The sequence below is a fragment of the Hirundo rustica genome, chromosome 14 (assembly GCF_015227805.2).
Source record: "Hirundo rustica isolate bHirRus1 chromosome 14, bHirRus1.pri.v3, whole genome shotgun sequence".
NCBI lineage: Eukaryota > Metazoa > Chordata > Aves > Passeriformes > Hirundinidae > Hirundo > Hirundo rustica.
In genome coordinates, this window is record NC_053463.1 from 15,141,747 (window position 1) to 15,157,685 (window position 15,939).

At 58.3% G+C, this 15,939-nt stretch overlaps 1 protein-coding gene across 2 annotated transcripts in view; it reads left to right on the forward strand.

Moving 5' to 3' along the window:
• The window catches only part of CXXC5 (CXXC finger protein 5), a 36,588-nt gene extending 21,688 nt beyond the window's left edge, over positions 1-14,900 (forward strand). For both annotated transcript variants that reach the window (XM_040078618.1, XM_058422535.1), the window contains exons 2-3: positions 7,726-8,805; positions 13,833-14,900. In XM_040078618.1, the coding sequence (XP_039934552.1) occupies positions 8,020-8,805; positions 13,833-13,877 (831 nt within the window). In that variant the 5' untranslated portion in view covers positions 7,726-8,019 and the 3' untranslated portion in view covers positions 13,878-14,900. The remainder of the gene's footprint in view (positions 1-7,725; positions 8,806-13,832) is intronic.
• The last annotated feature ends 1,039 nt before the right edge of the window (positions 14,901-15,939 follow it).

Consider the following 15,939-nt stretch of genomic DNA (forward strand, 5'->3'; position numbering starts at 1 on the left):
ATTATTCGCCGTCCTCTTAGACATCTGTCAATAGCTGCCGTCTGTGGAGCCGCTTTCCGACGGGGCCGTCGCCTTCCTGCTGGGAAAAGTGGTTCTTCCAAATCAGTTGCCTTCAGGAGCAGGGATCGTGGGCACTTGGGATGGCATCACTGAGCACCATAAGGTCCCCACCACCCATTATTGGCCAAACTGAAATGCACCGAGCTGGCCTCGACGCTCTCAAGTGGTGACGGTGACACAGGTGCTGGCATGGGCACACCGGCCCATCCCGGTGCCAGCTTTCCCGGGATCTGGAGCAGCCTCGTGGTTTGTGCTCTGCCACCGTGGAGCTGCCTGGTGGGATGTGGAGGGATGAGGTTTTGAGAGGGCTGGGAGCACAAGGGGTCCTCTCCAGGCTGGAGCTGTTCTTGAAGATGGCACTGATGGATCTGGGCACTGCTGGAGATGTCTCTTGTGGTGGCACTCATGGATTTGGGCACTGCTGGAGGTGGCACTTGGAGGTGGCACTAATGGATTTAGGCACAATTGGAGGTGATGCTTGGAGGTGGGAAAAACAGATTTGGGCACCATCGGAGGTGGCACTTGGAGGTGGCACATACAGACTGGAACATCATTGAAGGTGGCACTGATGGCTTTGGGGCTCTTTGCCATCCGGTATTCCCATGCGTCTGTGCCTACAACTTTTCCCCTTGTTTTTAATTAACTTCCCTTCCCTGTGCCCATGCTGATGGGTCTCTCCGTGACCTGGTTGTCGGTCAGACCCCAAGTAATTGACCCCGTAATCGCCCCATCTGTTAACAGAGCGATTCACACATCTGAGCTTGGCCTGGGCAGGCTGTGCGTGGGTCTCCCCAGGGCAAAGCCACCTTCAGCCCCCCAGCTCTTTGGGGGTCCTGCTGGGATGCCCGTTGTTTTTGGCACCTGCCGCTGGGCAGCGCCTGCCCCTGCCCACCTGTCCCCGATGACCTGCGGTCATTCTGCCTGGTGCCCTGAGCCTCACAGCCCTGGATCACCTTGGGGACCTCACTGGGTGGACAGAACACGGGGAACTAGTTGGGCCAAAGAGTGCCTCCAGGAAGGTCTGGAGGGGATTTGCAGAGGACAGAGGGGTTCTGCCGGGCTGGGATTGATGGCGCATCTCCGGGGCGATGCCAAGCCGGGGGGAGTGGGCGAGCGCAGAGCCGTGCCACGGCGCGTGAATGTCAGATGCTGCTTGGCTGCGAGCTGGGCTCGTGCGAGAGCAGATCTGTTCAATCCCATTTGGAGAGGGGGGAGAGGCGGGGGGGGCTCTTCCCCAGGCTCAATCTGGTAGGTTTTAGTTACAGTCGTTTTAGGATTTGGGCAGCGAATTGGTGCAGCTTTGGCACAGGGGGGGATGGATGAGCACCGAGGCTGCCAAGCCTCCCTCATCCCCCGGAATTGGGGAAGGGGGGGACAGCGCAGGTGGGTGCAGCCCCCGGGCTGAGCAGCGTGGCCGTCACCCGGCTCTCTGGGCAGCAGCTGGGCGAGTGGAGGAGGGGAGGAGGTGCCTGGCGTTGTCCGCAGGGCACCCGCAGCCCTGCAATGCTCGGGTGGACGCTTCAAATCGCGTTATCTCCATAACCGCCCAGCTCTGGCCGCTCCGAGTGGCAGCGGAGATAAGTGGATTTCTAGGGAGCGCCTGGTCGTCTGACATTTAAGACTCCTTAATCCGTAACCACCACCCCGCGGAGGCAGGACGCAGCCACATCTCCCAGCTGGGGCAGCCCCGGGCGCGGGTCGGTCCCTGGGGTGGTGGCTCCAGCTGTGCCAGGGCCGCAGGGAGAGGTTCAGGGATGTGCACGGAGGCAGTGCTATCCCTGGGCACTTCCTTGTCCTCTCCACGAGGTAAGTCAGTCCAGGGCACATTGGTGATAGGCTCGGGGGTGTCGCCTGAGTCAGGTGTCCGGGCGTGGCTGTGCCGGCAGATTGGGAAGCCTGCAGCAGCCATGGGACTACATGGAAAAAAACAGCAGCAGTGGGAGAAGATATGCCCTTGCTGGATCCCTGGTGGAGGGAGCCCACCTGGGGAGGAGGCATCACCTGCTGCATGCTCAGCAGGATGTGGCATGGCCTCACCACACTGTCCCTCATCACACTGTCTCCTGACGCACCCTGTGTGTGTCCAGAGTTGCTCCTGGGGGACAGCACCGGGGCCGAGCGGCTGCCTGCGAGAAGGAGACGGGTGAAAGCCACTCTGTGCACCATGACGACTCACCATCTGCTTCCAGGGCAAACTCCAGATGCTGGGTTTAATCTTCCATAGCCTTTTTAATTCAGGAGTTGGCTTCTTAACATCCCTCAGTGCCACCTCGGCAGTAGAGACAAGCGGAGTGGCTGCCACGACTGGCCCTTGGAAGGATGTTCTGGAGCACAAGAGATGAACTATGTCCCTGTGAGTTGCCCATCTGACAACCTGTCATACCTTGACCCATCATACTTCTGGCTCTTTAACCCGCCCAGGGTGAGCCTGAGCATTCACAGCACTGCCCAAAACCACCCCCAGGCCTGGGTGTCCTCTCTTGATGTCTGGAGAAAAGGTGGTGGGTGATGGTAACTTCCATGGTACATCCAGGAGTGGATCTTCTGGCTGGACCAGTTTTGGGGAGGATGAATGCGGGAAGCAGAGCTTGGGGGCTGTTGGGTTGACAGAGGTGATGGCTTGCAAACAACAAGCTTGTCTTTGCCTCAGGCACCTGGTTATCAGGCACCATGGATGGGTGTCCTGTAGGGATTATCAGCCTTGGGAGATCATGGATTGGTTTCTCTCCTGGTTCACCCGCTGCTGGACATCTGGCTGGTGAGGCTGGGATAAGACATCACCGCCTGTTTCAGCTGACCTGTGTCACCGGGTGGAGGGAACAGCACGTTGGGCTGTGCTGCAGAAATGGGCACCTGGTAGCTGAATCAGCTGTTGCGGTGCTGGGGTCAGAGCTGCTGTGAACCTTGTTCTGGTGGGGCTTGTTCTGGTGGGGCTTGTTCTCCTGAGCCTTTGACCTGGGTTGCTGCTGCACCTTCTGGCTTGTGACAGTGCTACAGGGCCGTGGGGCTGTCCTACCCACTGGGTGTCATTCCCAGGATTTGTTTCAGACACCAGGATGCCTCCAGGGCATCTTGTCTCCCCATGCATCGCTTCCATCACCTATGGTCCCGTGCTCTGCCATCTCAAGGTCCTGTCCACTGCTGGCCAGGGCAGCCAAGGAGCACAGGGCCCACTCCAGCCCCTCTCTGGAGCTGCAGGGGGAAGGTGCCTCCCTTGACCTACATCTTTCCTGGCATGCCCTCGAGAGGGGCACACGCTGGTGGTGGGCGCCCTGCTTTGGTCGGTCCATGGCACAGCTGAGTCTGTCCATCCGTCTGTCTGTCCGTCCGTCAGCAGGGAGTGATGGTGGTGGGGAGGAGGTGGGGGCCATGCTGGGCGGGCGGCCACGCGGCAAGGGGGAGGAAGTGGGGACAAAAACGCGGCGGAGGGGACAATTGCTGCCTTTCTCCAGGCTGAAAAGACGCCGGGGTCCCTTCCGTCCTCGTCCTCCGTCTGCCGCGGGCGGACAAAGCCACCGCCCCCAGTGCCCACCCAGCGCCCAGGGATTAGAAAAAAGGCGAATTCTGATTTTCTCCTTTTGTTTCCGGAGCCCGGGAGCAGCTCAGCTTCAGCTTTGCTGCTTTCTTCTCCCTTTACGCCGTGTCTGTGCACGGCTGACCAACCGGCGGCTTTTCTGGGAGGAGGGTGATTTATTTAAAATTAAAGGAAAGCAGAAGTTCTTTCTTGAAGACGAGACTTTTTAGGTCGGCGGGAGCTGATGGCTTTCCAGCCATACAGCGAAAACACAGGGGAACCAGCTGGAATTCGCAGCTTGTCATTTTTTTAGGAGAAGCGAAGCTCCTCTCCTGCTCCCCTCTGACAGTGAATGGTGCCTGCAACTGGGGGGACTCTCAGTCCATCGGCTGGCAGGGGTTTTTCCGGACCACCAGAGATGATCCTTTTGCAACCTTTATTTATTTTGGCATTGTCAGGACTATTGCAGAGCAGTCCCCTGTGTGCTGGGGTGCAGGGCGCCCTGGGGCAGAGTGAAGGAGGTGAGGGGTGGTGCGGTGCTGAGAGCTGGGGGAAGACCCAGATAGACAAGTATCCCGTTTTTTTCCCCCCAGGGCCATGGGAGAGCACAGCTGCCTTGCCCCATCTGAGCATTCCAGGCTGGTGGGAGGCACATCTTTGGGGTGACCCATGGAAATCACAGAATCAGGAAGGTTTGGGTTTGAAATGTCCTTAAAGATCATCTCATTGCAGCCCCTGCTGTAGGCAGGGACGTGCTCCACTAGACCAGCTTACTCCAAACCCCAGAGTAAGTGGGTAACCCTCCAATCCGGCCTATAACATTTCCAGGGGCGGGGCAGCCGCATCTTCTCAGGGCAGCGTATTTCATGGGTGCTGTCCCTCACCCTGGAACCCCATGGCCTCTGGACCCTGGACCTTGGACCTGGCAGGGGGTTGCTTGCAGGGGAGGAACAGTGTCCTGCAAAGGGTTGGGAATCCCTGGGTGTGGGCTGGGGCCTCCCGACCTTGCTGGTGTCCCCTTGAACCCTGGCGTCCCTCCAGGCCGTTAAGCTGCCCCGTGCCCAGACCCGGGCCAGGGAGCCCATCACGTGCCCCTTAATGCCGCGGCCGGGACTAAGCACCTTCTGACAGGGACCCAGATGACGCTGCCCAGCGCCTTCCCCAAGGGATGGGGGCCGGAAAAGGGGCAGAAACGGGATGGGGAGGGGGGGGCCTCACCGTCTTTGCGCGGGTCAATCATAAAGAAGGGATTAAGATCATTAATTCCTCCCCCCGCTGCAATTAACGACGGGGCCGGGCAGCGGCTGGCGAGGAGCAGCGATATCCGCTGTGCTGGGTGGTCCCACGGTGTCAGGGTGGGGGACCCCCCCTTTTATGTGAAGGAGCCACGTACCCCAGCACCCCGCTCTGGGGACAGCGTGGGGACAGACCCGTCGCAGCTGGCACGGCCGCGGTGTCCGGCGCTTGCTGGCGCGGTGGCCCCGGGGGCCGTAGGGCAGCGCCGGGTGGCTGCAGATGGTGGGAGCTGGCGGAGGAAAAGCGGCGGCCGGGACAATGGCGGGATTGTGCGGTGGCGCCGCTGGCACGGCTCGGCACGGCTCGGCGCCGCACCCCGTGCCAGCGGCGGGCGCTGCCTTGCTCCGCCGGGCCCGAGCGCCGTGCCCGGGGTCTCTGTGGGTGCGGGGGGCGCACCGGCTGGGCTGGGGTGGTCCCGTCCCGCAACCGGGGGGGGCTGTGCCAGGCTGTGCAGCCATCGCCCCGGCGGGAGGGGGCTGCGAGCCGGGGCTCAGAGCTGCCAGTGCCCGATCCTTGTGGCGTGGTGGGACCAGCCAGGGGGGCTGGACGGTATGCCTGGCTGCAGAAGAAGATGGGAACTGGTGGAAATGGTGACCGTGGCGTGGTTTCAGCTGATGTCCTCCCCACTTCGGCACCTGGAGCCCGCTGTGCGTGGGGCCGTGGGGAGACCCAGGTGGGCAGCACCCAGCTCTTGCCAGGGCGGTGCAGAGCACCTCCAGCAGTCGTGGCTGGACGCCACCCGCACTTCCCCGGCAGCCCCGCGGCACGGCGGTTCCGATGGCGCCGGGAGAGCGGGCAGCGTGGCAAACCCCGGGCCGATGTGTCCGGGCGGAAGAGGCGCAGGGCCGCAGGAAAGGCGGCCGCGGGCAGGCGTGAGATAACACCACCGGGCGCTTTATCTCACATCCTCCCGTCCGGTGCTTTTCCTGCCGCGCTCCCCGCTCCGGCCCCAGCGCCCGTTTGCTGCCGGCACTAAGGTGTGACCCGTCCTAAAGTCTCCAGGGACGGGTCCCCCACCTCCCTGGCAGAGTGGACGGGCGATTCAGCTGCGTGGGGACACCTTGCCCATCCTCCCAGCACCCTGTCACCCCTTCGGGGTGCTCCCTACCCCACGGCCGCCCAGCATCCCCCCGCCCGGCGTGGAGCAGGGTGCTGGGGAAGGGCAGCCCATCCTGCCGCCGCAGTCCTCCCTCTCCATGTGGCCTGGCGAGCTCCCGGCTGGAGCCCAAGCCTCCATCGATCCGCGCTGCATCTTAAATCCCGCAGCAGCTGAAGCAAGCGGTTTTCAGCGCCAGGGCGGGGGGGGTTTCTCCGTGGGCGAGCCGGCTCTGGCACCGGAGTGAGACACCGGGGCTGCTTCTGCAGCCGGTACCACCAGAGCTGGCACAAGGACCTTGCCCTCATCAGCGTTTTAACGACGATGCCCAAGCTGTGTCTGTGTCCTCCCGGGCTGTTGTGGGATTCCTGGGGTTGCACAGGAGAAGGGGATCCAAAGGGTGATGTATGACCAGGAGTGGGACGTGGGGGTGCAGAGATGCCCCTCGCTGTGCTGCAGGAGTGAGGGTCTCAGCAGAGCTCTCGACACGTGGCCACATCCCTGTCTGGGCTCTGGAGAGGAGGGTGCCGGGATAGCCGGGATGGAGGGATGGGGTGGGTGAGGGGCCTCCTCCCGGTGCCACCCTCCCCCAGCTGCCGCCAGGGTGGGGACGTGGGTTCCTGCTCCACTAAGCCCTGCAGCTTTTCTCCTCTAAAGCCTGATTACTTGGCGGTGCCTGTGTGCGTGCGTGTTCGGCAGGGAGGAGGAGGAGGAATTTCACAACAACAAGTGTTTGCAGCCACACTGGGCCCAGCTGCCCCGGAGTCGCCCCAGGGACAGCAGCATAGCATCCGCTCCAGGAAGGCTCTGGCGGTCACTGCTGAGCCCACGGCTCTGCCGGAGCAGCCGGGCCTGTGTGCTGGGCGTGCTGGGGCAGGGCGGGAGGTCAGCACTGGGGCTTGGAGGTGGATGCTGTGACTCCCTACGGGGTTGAAGGTGGGCGCTGCAGCTCCTGATGAGGCTTGGAAGTGGATGCTGCAGCTCCCTGTTTGGTCTGGAGATGGACACTGCAGCCCTCGGTGGGGTTAGGAGGAGGATACCATGGCTGTCCGTGGGATTTGGAAGTGGATGCTGGAAGTGGCTCAGGATTGGATGGTGCAGCTCCCTATGGGATTTGGGATGAACGCTGCAGCTGTTGGTGGAGTGTGGAGGAGGATGCTGTGGATCCCTGTGGCACTCAAAGGTGGACACTTGCCACTCTCCTTCCCCTGCCCAGGACTGGCTCAGGGACAATGATCCAGGAGGAGAAAAGAGGAGGAGGAGGAGGAGGAGAAGGGGTGCAGCCTAGCTGAACTGGGTGAACAGCATCGCCGGGACTGTGGGAGTTGGGATGCTGCCTCCATGGCACTTGGCTCAGGGTACAAGGGTGGCTGCAGGGTGGGAACCAGGCACCCCTTGCATGAGCTCCTGCTACTGGTCCCGCTGGAGCCTGCGGGGCCTCACGGCGCTGGAGCAGAGTGGGACATGAGCCCCGTGACTTCCCTGGGGCTGCTGTCCCTGGGGGAGGAGAGCCGGGCACAGAGAGCCTTTAAGCATCGGAGTGCCATTGCTACCCGGCCAGGACTTCCCCTGTGACCCCCCACTTCTGTCTGGATGGCGACCCTTTTAGAGAGCAGCGGAACGGATCTCCACCGAGGTCCGTTCCCTGGAGTTCCTTTGTTCGCGGCGCTGAGATTTTCGTGGCAGGGGGAGGAAGAGGCGCTTTGAAAAGCCCGTTGGCTCTTGCCAGCTCTAACTCTCTTTTCTTTTCTCCTTCCAGAGCCGCGTGGTGTGTCCCAGAGCCGCAGAGTATGTCTGTGCACTGAGAGCACCCTGAGTCCTCCGCAGCCGGCGCGGGAGGAGACGCCCCGTTGATGTGCGGTCCCGCCTGAGTGTTCCCGGTGGCTGGCGGGCCGGTGCTACCAGAAGGGCTTTGGGGATCTTTCGCCTTGGCATTGGGGTGGGCTTTTGGGGATTTTTTGGGGTTGGTTTTTTTTTTTTTTTTTTTGGTTTTTTTGGCTTTTTTTTTTCCCCCAAATTTTGGGGTTGGTTTGGTTGTTGTGCTCCGGCCACCATGTCAAATTCGGGCTCCCATCAAGACACTGGGAACAAGCCAGAGACGGAAAAAAATAACCAAGATGACTCTCAACCCCCTGTCAACTCCGAGAGGAGAAACAAAAGTGGAATAATAAGTGAACCTTTGAACAAAAGTCTTAAGAAGTCCCGTCCACTCTCCCACTATTCCACCTTTGGTAGCAGCAGCTCAGTAAGCGAACATTCAGAGAAAGGCAACCCCTTAGCTAATGGCAACGATGCGACTGTGGATAAAAGTCATTCTACCTCAAAGCACAAAAACATCTCTAGTATGCTGAGCAAATTAGACCGGATGTCGGAGCTCTCCTCAGAAGGACAGACCGCCCTCCAACAGTTTGCTCAGTCGACAGAAATGCTCAAAAGAGTGGTACAGGAGCATCTTCCTCTAACAAGCGAGCATGGGACTGGTATCTCTGACATGGAGGCAGTCTCAGCTGCAGAGACAATGAACGGCCCCTCTGATTTTCCTTACCTGGGGGCTTTTCCCATCAACCCAGGCCTTTTCATTATGACCCCTGCCGGCGTGTTTCTGGCAGAGAGCGCGCTCCATATGGCTGGCTTGGCAGAGTATCCCATGCAGAATGAGTTGGCATCTGCCATCAATTCGGGGAAAAAGAAACGGAAAAGATGCGGCATGTGCCCGCCCTGCCGAAGACGGATAAACTGCGAGCAGTGCAGCAGTTGTAGGAATCGCAAAACTGGCCACCAGATTTGCAAATTCCGAAAATGTGAAGAACTCAAAAAGAAGCCTTCTGCAGCACTGGAGGTAACCGGCCCCTCTCAGGCACCCTAACCCCTCCTCGGGCTGCGCTCCTGGGTTTGGATCTTGCCCTAGATAATAAAACACCTGGTACTTCTTACTTTTTTTTTATTTTTCCCTTTTCCATTAACAGCTCTCACCCTGAGATGTGCGCTCTGCCCAGTGCTCCCAGTCCCCACCCCCTGCTATGTGCTGGGGTTGATTGGTGTGGGGAGGAGGGCTGGGATCTTTCCCTGGGCACTCTGGACTTCGCTCTCCCCTTTGCAAGCACAGGCAGCAGCGGGGCTCTGCTGGGGATTTGGTGACAGCATCCCCTGTCCTCAGCGGGTGGCGGCTCCCTGAGCTGGGGAGCAACATCTAACCCCAGAGGAGGGGGATGACTTTTTGGGGCAGAGCTTGGGGTAAATGGTGATGATGAAACCTGTGGTCACAGTGCAGCCAAAGCCCAGCCCCTCAGCTCACTGCGCTCTGAGCAGGAGCACAATGATCTCTGGCTTTGGGAGCAAACTGCTGCAGGGTGCACTGGGCAGCATTCCCAGTGCAGTGGCTGTGCTGGGTCTCCCTGGGCCAGCATCCCTCTGGGGTGGTCAGGATGAGCCCCTGAGGCAGCAGCCAGATTTCCTGTGGTAGCAGTGCTGCAGTCCCCACTGGCAGTGCTCTCCTTTCAGCACCCAGCAGAGCCAGGGACATCCCTGCTCCTGCTGGGGTTGCCCAGGCGCCCCGGTGTGAGCCAGGTGCTCAGGCTGTCACTGCCCACCATGGCCTGCTTGTGGATGTCCTTGGCTTTGGAGGAGATCCATTGGGTTGGAGTGCCACCTTGCCGAATCCACTGGGGAGGTGTGACATTCATGTGGGGACTACAGGGAAAGTCTGGTGACTTGGGTTGTGTGGGCCCAAAATTCATTCGGGGCCGTGGGCAGCTGCTGGTGGTGTGGCGTGGGTGAGGGCTGGGTGCCAGCAGGGCAGGGGGGTCCCGTGGACACCCTGCTCCGGCAGAGCCTCCCTCTTCCTGCACACCCAGGTGTCGTGCTGAAGTATTTTCCGTGTTGGAAAATCAAACCACCCAGGTGCTGGTTTGATTTTTTCCGTGAGCTGATCCCACCCACTGTCAGCCATGCCTGCGTGCTTCCTCTTTCTGGTGAGCGCATCCCCATGGAGAGACAGCAGAGGCTAAAACGTCACCTGGGCGTAGCTGGACGTGCATCCTGGCACAAGGGCTTTGCCCATCCTCTGGTGGTCCCGATGCAACCGCTGCTCCCCTAGCCACGTTCTACGCTTTTCAATTAGCATCAGCCCTGAATGAATACTGAAGGGGAAAAAAAAAAAAATCTATTTGGGCGGTGGGGATGAGGAGAGGGGGACTGTGTCTTTCAAAAACCGCTGTATTGCTAAATTATATTCTTGTTCTAATTTGCTGAGTCAGTGATCTGGAAAAAGGGAGAAAGGGAAAAAAAAAAAAAGTTCATTTCTTCCAAAGAGTCCTAAAGCGGGTCAATAGACTCGGAGCTCGCAGCAGCCGGAGGAGTCGCTCCCTTCTCCCAGCGCTGGGTCTGGAGGTGATAAATAGCACCAGCAACCCATGGAATGGTCACCCCTGTGATGGGCTTCCCCTCACAACTGGCTGGGAAATTGAGGCCGCTGAAATAGGGTTCTGCATCTGGTAGAGTTGAGCCCCACCAGAGATGAACCCCCAGCCCTCCTGGGCATGACCAGGTGTGTTGAGGCTCTGAGCTGTCACCATGCTGGTGGGATGGATGCCTGGGGAGGCGAGGGTCACTCCAGGACATCCTCATCCCCTTTTCATGACAGGCCACCCCCTCTCTCAGAACATCCGCTTGCACCATGTGGTGACCTTGGTAGGGTTGTACAGGATTGTGGCTGGGACAGGGACACCGTGACCCCGGCTGATGTCCCAGGTCACCTGGGTCAAAGCTGGGTTCTTAAATCTCACCTGTCAACCGGCCTTGCTCATACATCGGGCCAGCTGTAGGGCAACCTCCAGCACTGTGCTGGAGAGGGCCAGGGTGCAGAGTTCCATGGACTGCTGGTCCTGGTGTGGTGCCATCACACCGCTGTACATGGAACTGGAACAGAAGGGGCCATTCAGTGGCCCTTCATGTGGGGCTGAATCCTTCACAAGGCTTGGTGGAGCGTTGTCCCTGTCCGTGTCCAGGAGAAGGACAGTGACTCTGTCCTGCCACCCCTGCACATCCAGCGGAACGTCCTCAGACAGGGGCTGCCGCTATGATTAAACCTTCATCTAAAATCAAGCAGTAAAAAAAAATAAAATTAAACCTTTGTGGCGGCGTAAAGAAAGGGCTAAATCCCTCAGCCGCCGTTCAGCTTTATCTGCACATCTACAGAGCCCGAAGAACCGGTCACCGCTGGTGTCCCGCTGTGGTGGGGCTGCCTGGGGCTCCGAGGCCGGCCAGCTCGGGTGTTGGGAGCAGGCAGCAGCACGTCCCTGCACTGACCAGGCTCCTCTGGGCTCTGCCAGCCCCAGCAGCCCTGGATGATGCTCTGGGGGCTGCTGGCCAGCCCTGCACAGGTCTTGCAGAGCTGTAGGTCACGTGAAGGCCATGAATGGTTGTGGTTTGACTCATCAGAGCTGCTCTCCACCCAGAGAAGCTGTGCTGAAGAGCTTTGGTGTCCCAGATAGAGCCAGTGAGGGTCACTGTCACCCTCGTGTCAGCCTCACAGAGACTCAGGCCATGGAGAACAAGGGATGAGCATTTTAAACTGAAAGAGGATAGATTTAGGTTGGACATAAGGTAGAAGTGTTTATGATGAGGATGGTGAGGCCCTGGCACAGGGTGCCCAGAGAAGCTGTGGCTGCCCCTGGATCCCTGGAAGTGTCCAAGGCCATGTTGGACAGGGCTTAGAGCAGCCTGGTCTGGTGGAAGGTGTCCCTGCCCATGGCAGGGGTGGAATGAGATGATCTTTAAGGTCTCCTCCAAACCATTCAGAGTCTGTGATTGTGGGGATGAGGGGGATCTCTCCTGGGCACTCACATTAGAGCTGGCTGTCCATCTTCCATTAATAATAAAGGAGCAGAGGTATTTATCAGACACCTCCTTCCAGACCCATGGGGAGCCCCCTCTCCCCTCTTTCCTCTCCTCTGGGATGACGGATCTGGGTAGGAGGCCCTTCTGGAGAGCCCAGCCTGCTCTGCCCTGCCTGTTCTGCATTCAGTGCCTCGAGTGGGATCCAGTGTGGTCAGTCTGGAGCGCCACAGCCCTGTGCATCACTGGGCACAGGCACTTGTGCCTTCCCAAATGTCAGACAATGTGTTGTAGACACCTTGGGGAAGGGGTGCTGTCTGCAGCTCGTGACCGCCCAGCTCAATTTGCTCCCTGGCGTGGGCTGGGAGCAGGAGCAAGTGACATCTGTCAGCGGCCTGGTGGGCACCACCAGCTCTTGCCCATCCTGGCCCTTTGTGCCCCTGCCCTTGCCCAAGCCCTGCGTTTGGGTTGTGCCCGTGGAAGGGGACAGCCTCCTGCAGGGATGGGGTGGTGCTGCTCCGGTTTTTCACTGAGGCTGGGTAGGTGTCGTGCCCCAAGACAAGGACCCAGTGAGATTCCTGGCTGATTCCTGCATGGAATTAGGGACCAAAATGTGTCTGGTTTGACTCTTAGGATGCTCTGTGAGGTGCCCCAGCCCTGCACACAGCTGCCCCTGCTCCCCCCATGGCAGCCAGCCTGCTGGCCATGCCTGTCACTGCCACTTGTGGCCTCTTTCCCAGCGGTGTCCCTTGCTTGTTTGGAGATGTGGGACCTGAAGGCTCCTCTCAGTGACTGTGTGGTGATCCTGTGATCACCTCTCAGTGACTGTGTGGTGATCCTGTGATCACCTCTCAGTGACTGTGTGGTGATCCTGTGATCCTGTGATCACCTCTCAGTGACTGTGTGGTGATCCTGTGATCCTGTGATCACCTCTCAGTGACTGTGTGGTGATCCTGTGATCACCTCCCAGTGACTGTGTGGTGATCCTGTGATCACCTCTCAGTGACTGTGTGGTGATCCTGTGATCACCCCCCAGTGACTGTGTGGTGATCCTGTGATCCTGTGATCACCTCTCAGTGACTGTGTGTCTGGCTGGCATAACTCAGCCTTGCTTGGGGGCTGTTGGCATTGAGAGATGTTGTGGCCCTTGCATACTCCACCCATGTTCTCATAAACACTGCACAGGCTTTCCACCTCATCCAGGCGGGAAATGTCCCTGGTTCTCCTTCCAGAGGACCACAGTGCTGCCTGGGGCAGGGCCTCACGCCATCTTTCCTCGAGGTGGCTTCTAAGAGATCTTGTTCATTGTTGGGCCTTTTGTTGGCCGTGAGGTTGAGCCTGGTGGGACTCATCCCTCTTCCCTGGGAGGTGCTGAGGCACCTGGTGGTGCCTGGGGTTGCTCTGTTGGGGTCAAGGTCGTTCCTTGGGGTCAAGGTCATTCCTTGGGGCCGAGCGTGTCCCATGTCCTGAGCAGCTCCTGCTCTGGTGTCCCCAGGCCCATCCAGCTCCTACTCCCTGCCCCAGTTTCCATCCAAATGCGCTCCTAAACCCATCTGGTGGCCGGGCTCCTGTCCTCCGTGTGTCTGTCTGTCCATCCATGGCAGGGACAGTGGGGACTGGCAGTGAGGGGCCTGTGCCGGGCCGCTGTGCCCACCGCTGGCCAGAGGGGAAGCTGGGGCTGTGCCATTGTGCTGCTGCAGCACGGGGACACGGGGACACGGGGACACGGGGACACCGGCCTGTGGGAACAATGACCAGCTGCTGTGCTGGTGCCCGGCCAGGGAGGGGTCTGGCAGCAGGGGGACTCCCCGGTCTCCCTCGTGCTGGCTCTGTGGGCTGGGAATCTTGGGGTGTGGAGCTGCACCAAAGGGTGCTGAGCCTGGGCTGGAGCCGTCCCAAGGCTGGGCCCGGGGTGCCGGGGTGGGGGCTCGGGGGGGTGCCCAGCCCTGGTGCCGCACACCTGTGCCGGACCCGACCTAACGCCTTGTCCTTTCTTCTCCTGTCCCCCTCCCTGTCTCTCTTCCTTTCCAGAAGGTGATGCTTCCTACAGGAGCCGCATTCAGATGGTTCCAGTAGGAACGGGAATCCCAAAGCTCTGTCATCCAAGTGCAATGTCACTGCTTGCTTGTGTTGTCTCAGGCAAGGGATTTTTGGCTGAAATGAATGGATGCACCTGTGTCTCTTTAGAACCAAAAATATTTTCTCGCGAATCTCATTCCTGTTTTTATAATTTTTTTTTTTTTTTTTTTACTTTTTTTTTTTTTTTTTTTTTTTGCGTTCGTTTTAACATCTTCGAGTCCTAGTCAGACATTTAACTGCTTTTCAAATAAAAAAACAAAAAAAATAATTAAAAGAAAAAAACAATGGATCTGTAAAGTACCAAGACTTAATAGACAGAGTATGGACAATCAGTTTCTTTCTGTGTTTTGGTGTTGATGTTGTTTATGTGTGAAAGATGCAGTACTTGTGTAGGGAATGTAAATTTACAGTAACCTTTTAAAATCTAGTTACTAATAAGCACTACTGTAATTTAGCACAGTTGTTTAATTGCACCCTCATTTATACTTTTTATTTGATTCTTTCCCATCATACAATAGAGTGGATAGTTTCTAGAATGCCTCAACTTCATGTTTATAAATGAGAATATGTTTAAAGCGATGTAGTATCCCTTCTCCTCGCCATTCACCTCTGGAAGTTGAACCCACAAGAGGGTCGGTATAAAAGGCGGAAGAAAACAATTGCTACACAACCGGCGGAATTCAAAAAAAGGAAAAAAAAATAGTAAAAAAAAGGCAAAAAAAAAAAAAAGTCGTTGTTAGTTTATTAATATAGAACAAGAAACGCTGCGTACAGAAAATCCTCCTAATTGCAACGGTTTACTCCTAGAAATAATTTTTGTAAACTTACAGAAGTTAAAATCAAAATAAAACAAATATTGCAGGACCTGTGCTGAAGCAGTTACGCAAAGTGATATTTCTCTTCTGTTCACCCCCCGTCTCTCCAGCTCTCTCTCCATCATTAAAATGAAATGCTGTTTGTAATGTTTTAGCGATCCAGGCTGTTTTTGTGAATAAAATGAATGCATGTTTTGTGTCATGATTTCCAGCTTGGTTATTTCTCTCCCACCCCTCTGTCCAGCCCTCAGGCCCCCCAGCAGTGGTGGTGGCCCACGTGCCGTGGTCCTGCTGGCTGCGGGGACCTCGCCGTGACGATGCCAGAGTGTGGTGGGACGGTGTGATGAGCTGAGCTGGAGTCACCCCGGCTGCTAAATCCCCGCGGTTAATCCCGGCATTGGCTGGGCTAAGCCAGCCTCGGCTCCTCCCGGGGATATTTCCCGGCTTGACCTGCCTGGAGTTTTACCCAGCAGTGCCAACGCCGTTTGTTTTGCTGAAATAATATTAGAACCGCGGTAAGGGCTCGTGTTGCTGGGACGAGTCTAAGATGAGCTCCCAAAGGTGAGTGGGCTCTGGGATGGCTTTCCAGCCTGGCCTCATGTTGGCACTGGATCAGCAGGAGCTGTCTGGGATGGAGGGGGTGGATGAGCTCAGCCGTGGACAGGCCGTTGTGTTGTTGGGTGCTGTGCTGGGATCATGCCAGGCAGGTGGGCTGGGAACCTCCCACCAGTCCCCTGGAGGCTCTCCAGGGTCATCCCAGCCTGGCAAGAGGTGGATCCGGCTGGACCCGGCAGTGCTGGCTCTGCCTCGCCGGGAGGAGGTAGGGAGAGCCTTTGTCCCCAGCTCCAGCCAGCGTTGGGGCCAGCATCTGTTGGCCAGATGTGCACCCGGAGCGGGGGGTGATGGTGGTGCATGGGCTCTGTCCCTGCCCAGCAGCGACCTGCTGGGATGGAGCAGAAAGTCCTTGGGGAAAGCTGCCCCAAATGCCCTCTCCAGCAGCGTTCCTGGCTGCTCCTGCAGCTCCGGGTGGTTTGGAGCCCAGACACCCCGGCCACACCAGAGCCTGAACCGGGGCTGCGTGTGGGAATGACTGCAGCACATGGCCGCAGAGATGGAGCTGGGCCAGTGTGGTGACACAGCCCAAGGCCTGCAGGGACAGACAGGCCCTGGCAGGGACAGACAGACCGTGGTCGTGCCCCAGCAGGGCTCTGGTGCGTGGCTCTGCTCCGACCAGGGTGGCGCTG